We start from the raw sequence: 12,389 nt of genomic DNA, 5'->3' as shown, positions 1-12,389 counted from the left end.
AACCAAAGCAAAAAAAAAAACCAAAAAACAAAGCAAAAACAGAAAAACCCACAAACAAACCAAGACCCAGCCAGCCCCCTTGATCGTCTGCAGCTGGCCCTGAGGGAAAGCTGTGGTGGGAAGCGCTCAGACTTGGCTGGGCACCAGATCGAGTGCAGCTCACTGCTGCACTAGTGACCAAGCCCAAGGGCAGACTCATGCCTTTCAGGTGTTCCAAACCCATAGTGAGAGATTGACTGCCTTAGTTTTTTTTAAACTTTTCTGACTGTTACCACACAGTAAGAAATACATTTTATAGTATATCCTAGAACATGTTTCAATATTGCACCAGAAACTGACTTTTTTTTTTTTAACATATTCAGCATTTGACCTTAAAAATCCCTTCAGGAAAAATAAGAATAAAGCCAAAACCCTATGTCAGATACCCAAGGAGCTTGTTTAGATTATTAAAGTTTTAGGGTTTGTCTGTGATGACATGCTTTGTTTAAAACTACTGTGTTAGGTTAGACAGATTTTTTTTTCTAGAAACCAGAGGGTTTCAGGACATTCCCTTGTGTATGCAGATGTCATCACTGAGGTAGATGTTTAGTAAATGAATGATGTTTAGTAAATGAATAATGAACTGTGCACTGACATAAGGACCGATTACGTGTCACTTTCTCTAGCTCTTTAGACATAAGCTTTATTTGAAGTGTGATGTTTCCAAGTGTTATGTGACTTCACAGTGACTGAGTGTCTTTGGTTTTAAGCAGAGCTTAGTGCTCTATGTGTGAAACGTGTAAATAAATACACACACACACACACTCACACTCGCACACAGAAGTGCTTACTGCCCACCGCTCAGGTCAGTGAGCACCAGCCTTTTCTGTGTAAGAGATTGGCAGTGCAGATACGGTTCACAGCAGCTCCGTTCCCTGCTCCTGTGCTGTTCAGGATCTCTGGTAATCTGAGCTGTGGCCACTGATAATTCCTGTCTGCTCGTTCTGCCCATTCTGTGGCTGAGGTAACTGACTGAGTGCAAACATTTACCTAGCAGAGCTAATAGATTCCAGCCCGTGTCACAGCCATGCCAGTGACAGTCACTCCCTGCTCGTTTGTTTGCTTTTTACTGTCTTATTTTTTATTCCTTCCCACCTCTTCAGAAGTTGGTGTCTCTTAACTGTTCATGGTTTTTGCTTGCTGTGTATCTACCTATATATAAACATTACACGGTGCTTTGTGACTGAATTAAAGGAGTCATCCTCGGTAAATGGGGCCTGGCACCTTTTACTTCTAATGTCATTTTTTGAGAGGATGGGGTGTAGCTCAATGGTAGAGGACTTGTTTAGTACGCTGACAGCCCTGGGTTTAATCCCTGGCACTGCACAAATAAAACCCTGTTTAGGTTTCTTATGTTCTCCTACATTATGATATGCAAACCTAGTATATTTTCAATGCTTTTAGGTACATAGCACATGAGTGTACCTTATTCATACCCCAGACCCCCAGTTGTCTGATGTAGATTGTATACCAAGACTGACACAGCAAAGGCGTCTTCAACTGTTTGTAAATATTTACACGCAACTAAATGTTTTTTATAGTTTCTTACTTTTTATTTCATATGCATTGATGTTTTGTCTGCATTTATGTCTGTGTGAGCGTGTCTGATTCTCTGACACTGAAGCTATAGCAAGGTGTGAGCTGCCATGTGGGTGCTGGGAATCGAACCTGGTCCTCTGGAAGAGCAGCCAGTGCTCTTAACCAGTGAGCCATCTCTTTAGCCCCAGAAGTTCCAGTTTCACACAACTTTTTTTTTTTAAATGGTTTTTATTTATCCTTTGCCTGTTCCTAATGAAGCCTCTGTACATCGGCTTGCAGCCCGTGACCTGCATTGCCTCATTTATTTCAAGCAGGGTGACTGACTGGTCTAGTCTGTCAGCTCTGAGAACACACCCACTGTACTGTCAAACAGTGACGTGCACGAGATCTCTCTTCTTGGCAGAGATAATCTGAGCTTGGGATTTAGATTTTCTCCACAACCAATAATTCCCACACAGGTATTTTAGTTTCTAGGCATTTCCTGCTTGTGCTTGTGGAAGGGTCTGGACAGTGTCTAACTGTTGCTCTTCCTGTGCCCAGAGTGTCAGCTAAATGATCTTGAAAGTTGAGTGGCTTCCCTAAAGCCTCAGTCAACACAGATCGTTGGTTTGTCAGACTCTGAGAGAACCGGAGAGACTGCCCTGTTAGCATTGTCTGGAATGGCTGTGCACCCAAGGAGCTGCAGGCATATACTTTGCCTCAAGTGTGTGTGTTCTCTGGTTTGATGTTCTTATGTCTCCTGTACCGGCCTGATGGAGTCATTACCTCCATAGCACACAGTGGGGCTTTAACAGCGCAAAGCATTTCTGTCAGGGGCTTCTTAGAACAGTCTGTGGACGTACCAGGGCTGTGGGGAGAGAAGGGAGAGACCAGCTTACCCAGGTCCCTCTATTTATTTTGCATCTTAGGAACGTGTCGTGGGCTTCCATGTACTGGGTCCAAACGCTGGAGAGGTGACGCAGGGCTTTGCAGCCGCGCTCAAGTGTGGACTGACCAAGCAGCAGCTGGACAGCACCATCGGTATCCACCCAGTCTGTGCAGAGGTGAGTCACGGCACTGCCAGCTCCATTGGAAAGGCCTCTTACTTGTATCACTGTATGTCCTAAAGTATTCTGTGGTGAGTATTTACCTTCTACGTTAGAAGAACGTAGCTTGGGAAAGCCTCCGGGCTGCTGATGGGGTCTGCCTCTTGAACTTGTGGGCATCCAAGAATGATCCTGGAAAGTGATGCTTCTGAAACACTAAGCAAAGGATAGTGAAACTGGAAATGGCCTGGTGGGGCCTCTGGGTACCAGGCTCAGTGCTCGCTGTCAGCGTCATTCAGGCCTGAGTACTGTTACTATAGAGGGATCACATCTATCTTCATGTATCTAAATGATGTGGAAGGACACGCATGGGTCAGTAATGGCAGCTTGTATCTGTGTGCCATAGCCACATATTGTGCTTGTGTGTGTAGGCATGTAGGGTGTGTGTGTGTATACGTAGGTGCATGCGTGCGTGCATTCTTACTGGTTCCTGTTCTGCAGCTCATCTGGTTGGTTTCAGTTTCCAGTTGTGCTTGTACAGCTGAGCTCTTGGTTGGACATAATGTCAGCTTTCAAAAGACACAGGAAGGAAGGGGCTGAGGAAATGGCTCAGTGGGTAAAGTGGGGTTTTTTTTGCACAAAAGAGGGCCGAGCACTCTGGTGTGGTGGTGTGCCTCTGTAACCCCAGTATGGGCAGGGTGGGGTGGGAGTGGGTTAAGGGGGGCCGAGGCTGAAAGGTCAGGGAATGAAGATAGGGATCTTGGAAGCAGGTTCAGTGAGAGACTCAAAATGTAAGGTAGAAATCAACAGAAGAAAACACTTGAAGTTTCATGACTCTGGCCTCTGGACAACCATGAGTGCATATACATGCATGTACACAAACACACACATATGTGTGCGCACACACACACACACACACACACACACACACACACAGACAGCTTGAGTGTAAGGTGATAGAGTGCTTGCTTCAGCATGCATAAAGCCATGGGTTTAATCCCAGCACTACATAAGCTGGCAAACTGGGCAATGGTAGCCTATGCCTGTAATCCGAGCGCTGAGGTGGAGACAGAAGGTCAGAAGGTCAGAGTTCTTCCCAGCTTCAGTGTGAATTTGCACAGGCATAGGCTACAGACCCCATATTTTAAACAAAGCCTCAGCCGTGGGAAAGCACTGCGATTGTGTGTGCGTTGCATTGCTGTGGTTAGGAATGGTGTCCTTCTCCCGATTGACATGTGCTAACCTGATTGGAAACATAAAACACTAAGGCATTTCTCCAGACAGGCTCGGCAGAGAGGTACTGGGGCATGAGTCATAGAAGCTGCTGGTTTTGGCATTTAAAAATGTCAAAATAAAAAATTTTTATTTTCAAAAAATTAGGAAGATTGAAGAGTCTACATTAATACTATTTATTTATTTATTGACAGGGTTTCTTTGTGTAGCCTTGACTGTCCGTCCTAGATTTGCTTTGTAGAGCAGGCTGGCCTCAGATTCAGAGATCCACTTGCCTTGCCTCTGTCTCCTGCCTCCCGAGTGCAGGGGGTAAAAGCAGGTACACCATACCCTGCTTTGGTTCATCGTCTTGGGTCATGAACAGTACAGTGTCACAGACTGCCTGCATGGGAAAGGTGCCAGTGCCTTTTATTTTTTTAGAATATATTAACAATATCACAAACAGGCTTAATGTGAGAAAACAGAAATTAGGCTGGCAAGATGGCTCAGCAGTTAAGAGTTTATAACCCTTTTGCAGAGAACTAGAGTTCAGTCCCCAGCACACATGTCGGGGTTCACAGCCCCAGTAACTGTAGCCCCAGGGGAGCTTGGGTGCCTGCACACACTTGGCATTTGGCCACATAGAAACAACAGAAATATATCTCCTCCTCTGGTCACATTCCCCCCCCCCAACCCCCTCATGTCTCTACCTCAGCAGCCTGGAAATGTCCCCAGACCACTTCAGTCCTACTATGGGAAGGGAACTGAGGGGACACGGGTATAGCGGAGACACTGAAGACAAATTTGAATCAGTGTTGGCAAGACCTCTGACTAACTGGCTACGTGAGGGCCTACTGTGTGCACCAGGCACTGTGTTCTCTTTGTGTCAGCTTCTTTGTTTCCTTTCCTGAGGAACCTGAGGGCAGCATCTCCTGGTGACAGACAAGGATGTTGATGACAAATTGCAAGGACTTGGCCCACGGTTGCCCAGTCTGAGTCAGGATTTTACTCAGCAACTGCTTTTCAGTGAAGTCTGGTGTGTCTTAGCTTCTCAGCTTGGCTTGCAGCAAAGTTAGCTAAGCTAGGAAAAGAAAGGCCGCTCACAAAGCCCGTAAGAGTAGAGTGTTTGAGATTGTACAGCTCAGTCAGAGTCTGCTGCAGCTGAGAAGGTAGCTGCTCCTCCCCAGGGTCCTTCACACACACACAAGGTGCAGCTGGGCTGAGGGTTGCACGGGTGTTTGCAGTGCATGGCAGAACAGTAGGTTCTGTTAAAACCACCTCAGGCTGGCTTTGTTGCTTTATTTTTTGTCCTTGCTGTGATTAGAAAGGGTGAAATCAATCTCCTTGATTAGAAATTAGAATTTTGGGGAAACAATGGGATAGAAATAAAGAAGGGTCAGAAACTTGAGCCTTTTGACAGTTGTAGCCAAGAGAAGATTGGCAGCTAATTTACGTACCTTTTAAATTCTCCTGTTCCTCATACGTTTTATTGGATTTCACAAACGTCAATCCATTGATGGATTAGAAATAATTGTAAATTAGGAACGGGTTCTGAGCTAGTGTGAAGTGTTCCTTTGGCCATGGCAGCCGGACGGTCTGTTGCCTTGAAGCAGAGCATGGAGTGATCTTTCTGCTGCTGCATAGAGGAACTCGGGGAAACAGCATGGTCCACTGTCACTTCACTGGAGTGATTACCACAGACCCAGGCAGACTCTCCAGCTGAAAGTTCATCTTTAGGGGATGTACTCATGGATTCGGGACTCACTGTAATAATATGAGGTTTATTAATAAATTGATAAATTGATAAAACCAGTGCACTGGGGTTCCCTTGTATGTCAGCAGGAAGAACTCCGAATTATAACTGAGGGCAGCTTATATACTATTTTTACAGAATTTATGAGGGCAGTTATACAATTACTTTTTAAACATTAAAGGCCAAATTCCCAACAGCCATTCCCAGGCTCGGTTTCCTTTCCCAGACCCGGTTGCTAAGTAACTCAAATTTGCACCTTATCTTTTTACAACAAAGAAGGTCAGCTTAAGAAGTTTCTGTTCACCCAGGTTTTACTGTGTTAAGGGCTCATAAACTTTATCTTGGGTCTTTCTTCCTGGAATGTTTGAGTCTTTGGAATGTGCTTCTCCCAGGATGTGTCCCTGGGGGAAGTTGATGTTTGAGTTTAAAACCGAAATAAGAGCTTTTTATTAATTTTAAGTTTCTATATCCCCCCCCCCCCTTTTCTTGTGGGTGATTCCAATCCTGGAATCCATCTTGGTGTACAGCGTGATACTGTTGTTTAGGGTTTAGGTATCAGACTATATCTTTGTCTTTGATTTTTTTTTTTTTTTTGGTTTTTTGAGACAGGGTTTCTCTGTGTAGCCCTGGCTGTCCTGGCACTCACTCTGTAGACCAGGCTGGCCTCGAACTCAGAAATCCACCTGCCTCTGCCTCCCAAGTGTTGGGATTAAAGGCGTGCGCCATCACCGCCCGGCTGTCTTTGAATCTTTAACTATCATTTGTTTTTTTGGGTTTTTTTTTTTTTTTTTTTTTGTTTTTTTTTTTTTTTTTTTTTAAACCCCTGGATGGTCTCTAGTATGTACTTATACTCTTAGGTAAAGTAGCTGTCTCTTTACACACACACACACACACACACACACACACACACACACACTGATGGGCCTGTTGCCAGCTTTTCTCATCTCGGGATCGCACATGTATGGGGTTTCTCGCAGGATATTTTTTAAACTTTGGGTGTACACACCTTAAGCCTCACTCTCTAAGGCTGTGCCTGGGCCACAGTTTAGATTTAAAAGCCTCTTATCTCCGACATTTGGGTAATCTCTACCCCTGTGTCTCTAGGGTGGGGACATCCCAGGAGTCAAGGCCTGCTGCTCTTTGGCCTTGCAGAACAGCAGGTGTTCTTGAGCTTGAGGGGGTCACTCAGGTGTCTGGCTGCTCTCTAGTTGGCATCAGGCGCAGGTGCTGGTCTGAGTTATGTGAAGTCAGGTAGTTACTCTATACTTCAGCGGAGGTCGGGACGGTCGGGACGGTCGGCATCACCAGGAACAGCCTTTTATTAGCCTGAAAAAGTCATTTTGGGGGCCGGGGGTGAGTCCAGAGCTGGAGTCAAGGGAGTGGGAGTTTCTACACAAGAGGGCCGTTCCAGGCTTGGAACAGGACAAGGGATACCACCCAGCCAGCGCCAGTTTCCAAGGGCAATTTAGTTAAGGTCTCGATGCCTGTCCTGAGCTCTGGGGACAGTACGAACAATGGAGCTTTTAATTAGTCCCCAATATCTCTGATAATCTCTAACTTACCTTAGAAACAAAAGCAAGATTGTTATTTGATTTCTTCTAATATCTTCTTGGTTATCACAGTAGCTGTTTTCTGTTTGGTAGGGAAAACCCTAACCCATCTAGATAATGTCTACAAATATTAGAGGGTGTCTATATTTTTCTGGCCTAACTTGTGCAAAATTTGTCTTCTAATATACTCTAGGCTGTTTTCTCTTAGGTATTTTTGTTTGTTTGTTTACTCTAAGCCTCAAAAGCTTTTTTTTTTCTTTGCTTGTTGGCATACCTTACACTGTTCTATTATCTCTCAAGAGTCTATCTGTGTATTTAGCCTGGTAAGTCTTTTGTTTGCTTTTTGGGGAACATAGTTCTCTCTTCTGGCAATCTGAGTCCTCTTTTTTTCTGTGTGTTTTAAGTGAGGCCATCTCTTAATCTAGTCCCATTTCTTAGTGGGTGTCTCTTGTAGGCCCATAACCGAGATAGGTTCTGTATAGCCACTTTTTAAGCCACTTGATTCTGTCTGGTTATTGTCTTGGGCCACTGAGTGTCTTCCCTTTTGGTGTCCTGGACAACAAATAGTACTCACAGTTGTTGGCTTTATTAGGGCATCTAAGAGATCTAAGATTTCTTCTGATGCGAACAGTCTTTTTCTCTTGGTATATAGCCCTGTGGACATGGGCGGTGGCAAAGGCATACCTGCTGTCGTGTCAGCTCCAAGCTCTAAGGCTGCTTTCTGCACTGACGAGCCTGGGGTGCGGGGGTAGGGAGTAGAAGTTCAGTCCTGATGACATCTGTGTCATCCACTGCAGCAGCACCAGTTTGTCTCTGACCAGCATGGAGAAAACTCCTCCATCCTGGGGAGTAAGTCTTGACCAACAGAGGGTTGCCTCGGCTCCCAGCAGGGGTCAGTAGGAGAAGTTTTTTTTGGGCCAGTTAGTTGCAGCCCGTTGGGCAGGAAGTGTATCTGGGCCTCCATCCTGGGGAGTAAGTCTTGACCAACAGAGGGTAGGGACAGTCTGGCATGACCATAAATGAATGGGATATCCAGCCCATCTCTTGGTCCACCAGTTTTCGGGTAGTCCATGAATATATTTTGGTGCCAGTGGCACCTTGGAACCAAGATTTTTTTTTTTTTTTTTGAAATGGGGCCACTGGCTTGGAGGAGAACCAAGTGTTAAGCCCCTGTCTGTGTCCACCAAGAGTTGAATGGGTCCAAACCCACTTACTCTAATCACTGTCTTTACTCAGAGCTAATATTTTCACCATTTGGGGGTGTTTTTTTCAAGGCTTGGGATTTCCTGACCCTGGCTTTCATTTGTTAGGGCACTCTTGGGTTCAGCGGCTGGCTCTTTTACTTGCATTGGGTGGGAGTATGCACACTGGTCCTTTTCAAGGAGTTTTCTATCTCCCTTCGATTGAAGTCTCTCTTCTCTGCTTTCTCTTAACTACTATAGCCAAGCTTTTCTGTATATTCCTTTCCTGTCACCTTTCTTTTTCTCATCTCTCTTTTATCTTTTTCTTTTTTCTTTCTCTGTTCTTTTTCTTTCTATGTCTACCTGTTATGGTAGACTTGTCAGCAACCTAAACTAAATCTTTTAATGGCTTATCTTATAGTTTTTCTTTCAATTGGGAGCCACCAGTGCAAAACATAAGTAATGGCCCTTTTTTTAAAAAAAATTCTCCCACTTCTTCATGGGCTAGTTCTTATCCACACCTCTTTATAACCCCCTCCCCCATCCATAACACCCATCTTTTTTTAAACAAAGGAATTGTGTTCCTCTTCAGAAACGGTTGGGCTGGCTCAGGCTTGTTAGCATTGACTGTTGGTGTGCTAATGTACCTGGCGGGATTGGGTGGGAGTGTGCTTTTCTGTGCAGTTAGGGAAGGGACGACCACTTGAGGGGTCTTACATCCTTGCTAACAAAGATGAACTCCCTGTTATAGTCCCTGGGTTTTGACTGTGAATTAGCAGTATTTTAAGATTTGGCCCCTAAGTACTCAGGTCTGAATATTGGCAGTGCTGCTGCTCTGTTGTTACAGGAAAGGCCGTGTCTCCTCAAGGCTGGGCTAGAGCAAAGGTGTTTCTCGGGATTAGAATCCCCTTTCGTTCAAAGGATGCTTGCTTGATTCTGGTTGCTGTGGTCAGTGTACATCCAGATGACTGTGATTCCTTCCTCTTTTCTTCTTGTATTACATACGTTGTTCATCTGTGAACATGGGTGCTTGGAAGGCTAAGATGGAAGGGAGAGTTGTCATGGGCTTGAAGTCAGTCTGGGCTACAGAGTCAGATCCTGTCTCAAATAAATGGACAAATAAATAAGTTTAGTGGTCTCAGAAACCATTTTTTTTTTTTTTTTTTTTGAAACAGTGAAAATAGCATTTGGCAAAAAAAAGTTTATTCCAGAGTGTCAGCAGAAATCTATGCAGTCTGTATCTCTGCACCCTTCCACATACACTGTGGCCTTTGGTTAAGGAGACTGGGCCTGGCAGGGCAGGTGGAGCCTGCTGGAAATGGTGTGAAGGTCCCAGGCCCATGCTGGCATTGTTTCCTATCTGTGGTAAAGTCATTAAGGAATGGCCTGGTGAGCAAACCCTGGGAACTTTAAAAAGCTGGGAGGAGTTCAGCACTGGCCACACTCTGCTTTGTAGTAAAGTGTCACCCGGGAAGGGAGGGGAATGCTGGGTCCTCTGTGTGTGACTCTGAGATTAGAGCTGCTGCCAAGATCGGCGGTTGTCTATGCGTCAGGGTGTGGCAGCCTATGAGGTGACCGTGGTCTACAGGGTCTCACTGCATCTCAGCTATGACCAGATAGCTGCAGAACAGAGCAGGGCCACGGGGACTCTGTTGAGGAAACCAAGGGGAGAGGGTGTGTGAGACCAACAAGAATTGCTACTGAGTGAGATGGTCAGTCAGTCCCCCAACTCCCCCACAGCACAGCAGGCATCCTTTCCATTGGCCGCAGTCTGTGTGCGTCGGGTTAGCTTCCAGTGTGTGAGAACCAGGGGAGAGAGTGCCTCTAACCACCAGATGTGCACACATAGGAATCCCGTCATTTTAATGCGCTCCTCATTTTATCCTCTGGAGAACTAGAGGACGTCTTTGGTTTTAATACTTGAGTTCTGTTTATTTTACCTGTCGCCTCAGTCATTTTAATGCATGTGGCGCATTTCATGCGTGTGAACTTGTTTGCTCAGGAGTTTGAAATGCCCTGCTTTCTTCCCCTTTCCTGCAGATATTCACAACGTTGTCGGTGACAAAGCGTTCTGGGGGAGACATCCTCCAGTCTGGCTGCTGAGGTTAAGCCCCAGTGTGGATGCTGTTGCCAAGACTACAGACCATTGCATTGCTTCCTCGCCCACGCCCAGGTGAAATTCAGGAAGGCTCTTGGGTCCTAGGCACGAATCCAAGGTGCTGTCCTAAGGCCACCAGGTCCCTGGGATCTTGCGTGTAGGAGGTGGCAGGTCAAATGAGGCTGCAGCGTCGCACTGGGGTTACCATGACAGACTCAGACTTAACGATCGGCAGAGCATCACAGGGATGCATCCATGAAGTCACCAGCCTCAAGCCCAGGTGGTGGGCAGTGACAGAAGAGCCGCCGATCTGTTGAGCTCCGCCTTTCCCTGTAGATTGTCTTAGTCTCACTGTCAAGCTATCGACTGTCAGTTCTGTTTTTCTTTTTTCCTCCATGGGGTTAATGATACTAGAGATAGGGGATGCTAGCAATCAGTTTTTGTCATGACTGGACCTTCCACATCAGTCTTGACTGTGTGGAAGGGGGTGAGATGGGTTATGAGAGCCAAACCATTTTATCCTGCGAAAGACGAGTTACCCTGTGACTGAAATACACTGTCTTTACTAACCTGCATTGTGTCCTTTAATAAGTCTGATGTCCTGCGTCACTGTCGCTGCTTAGGGAGGAGGTGGCGGCTCGGCTGATCTGCTTGCACTGTGTTTCATGGCTCTTGGGTAGCATGGAGAGCGACCAGCTACAAATGTCTCTCCTGGTACAGTTGCCGTCTGTTGGTCTAAGTGCGCTGAGACGGTTCTCAGTGGAAAATGCTTAATCTGCTTTAACCTTCTTGGTTTTGTGAGGTGGGTTTAGTTTTAAGCTTGTGTTCCATAAGAACTGCATTTACAGGCAAGTAGCTCTTTTTACACACAGCATATACGTCTTCTGAGGTAATGACTTTCATAACATAAGTTATTATTATTATCGAACACAGGTGGATGTGAAGGATTTTTTATTGAAAAACCAGATTTTTTTTTTTTTTTTTCTGTTCAGTGAGCCCACAGGAACTCTGGTGGGACAGCCAGTGCTCGGCCGGCGTTGCTGCTGGGCGTTTACAGTGTAGTTTAGCTTCTAGGTTACGTGACCGTGAACACACTGGCTGAGGACTATACAAACCAGGTTTCCCATCGCACACAGCCATCGGGCCACCCGCCCTGGTCCCATAGCTCCTTTTTTTACCCTCCCCTCTGCCTGTTGTCACCTGCAGTGCTGTATGGTGTTTCACAGCACCCTTCCGGGCCACCTCAGGGAATGGGTTTGCTTGGTGTCTAGCCAGCAGCACCTACCCTGTCCCACGAGGCTCCCTCACATCCCCCGTCCATGTGTTGAAGACAGTGGGAAGAGAGAAAGGACCAAGGGAACCAAGAGAGTTGACTGTTGAGTTTTATTTATTTATTTTTTTTTTAGTTTTTTTGTTTTCTCCCATCTGCTAGTCTCTGAGATCAGAACAGTGTAGGGTAACCGACTAATCATGTGATCCTCTTAGTGGAATGAATTGTTCTGTCCCCACGAGAAGGAGTATACGTCATTGTTTATATAGTCTGTAATCGCACAATGTACTGTAATGCAAATTCCAATTCCATGTATTTTTATTACAATTTTTCTGGAAAAAAATGTGAACCAATAAAAGGTGTTGACACACACGTGTGCCTTCTGACTGACTGGTGGTCTGGACTTCTTTGACACTGCAGAGAGCTGAGTCACACCCCTGGCTTTGTATTGAAGGCTGAAATCTGTCAATCGGGCAAATCTGTGGTGCCATGCTATTTCCCCGGGCAACATGAGCTGAGGGTAACCTTGCAGGCTGGTGGCTCTGCAGTTCTGACTGGCCCATCCACCCTGGTCTTCTAGGAAGCAAAGCCATCCACACCATTAAATCACATTCTGCATGTCCTAGCAACGTGGGTACGGAGAGCTGGTGCCTCTTGCTCCGAGTGGCTGTGCGGGTGTGCAGTCTTCCTGTCCACCCAGCCCCTGGAAATGCAATCCGTGT

The 12,389-nt window shown here is 45.9% G+C and overlaps 1 protein-coding gene across 3 annotated transcripts in view; it reads left to right on the top strand.

The window, feature by feature from the left end:
* Window positions 1-12,039, top strand: part of Txnrd1 (thioredoxin reductase 1) — a 90,432-nt gene extending 78,393 nt beyond the window's left edge. For all 3 annotated transcript variants that reach the window (XM_076919845.1, XM_076919846.1, XM_076919847.1), the window contains 2 exons: window positions 2,487-2,621; window positions 10,340-12,039. In XM_076919845.1, coding sequence (XP_076775960.1) covers window positions 2,487-2,621; window positions 10,340-10,402 — 198 coding nt within the window. In that variant the 3' untranslated portion in view covers window positions 10,403-12,039. The remainder of the gene's footprint in view (window positions 1-2,486; window positions 2,622-10,339) is intronic.
* Window positions 12,040-12,389: the final 350 nt, after the last annotated feature.

This window comes from Arvicanthis niloticus, chromosome 22, assembly GCF_011762505.2.
Source record: "Arvicanthis niloticus isolate mArvNil1 chromosome 22, mArvNil1.pat.X, whole genome shotgun sequence".
NCBI classification, from domain to species: domain Eukaryota; kingdom Metazoa; phylum Chordata; class Mammalia; order Rodentia; family Muridae; genus Arvicanthis; species Arvicanthis niloticus.
The sequence above is the reverse complement of the archived record's forward strand: the minus strand, read 5'-3'. Positions and strand labels throughout refer to the sequence as shown.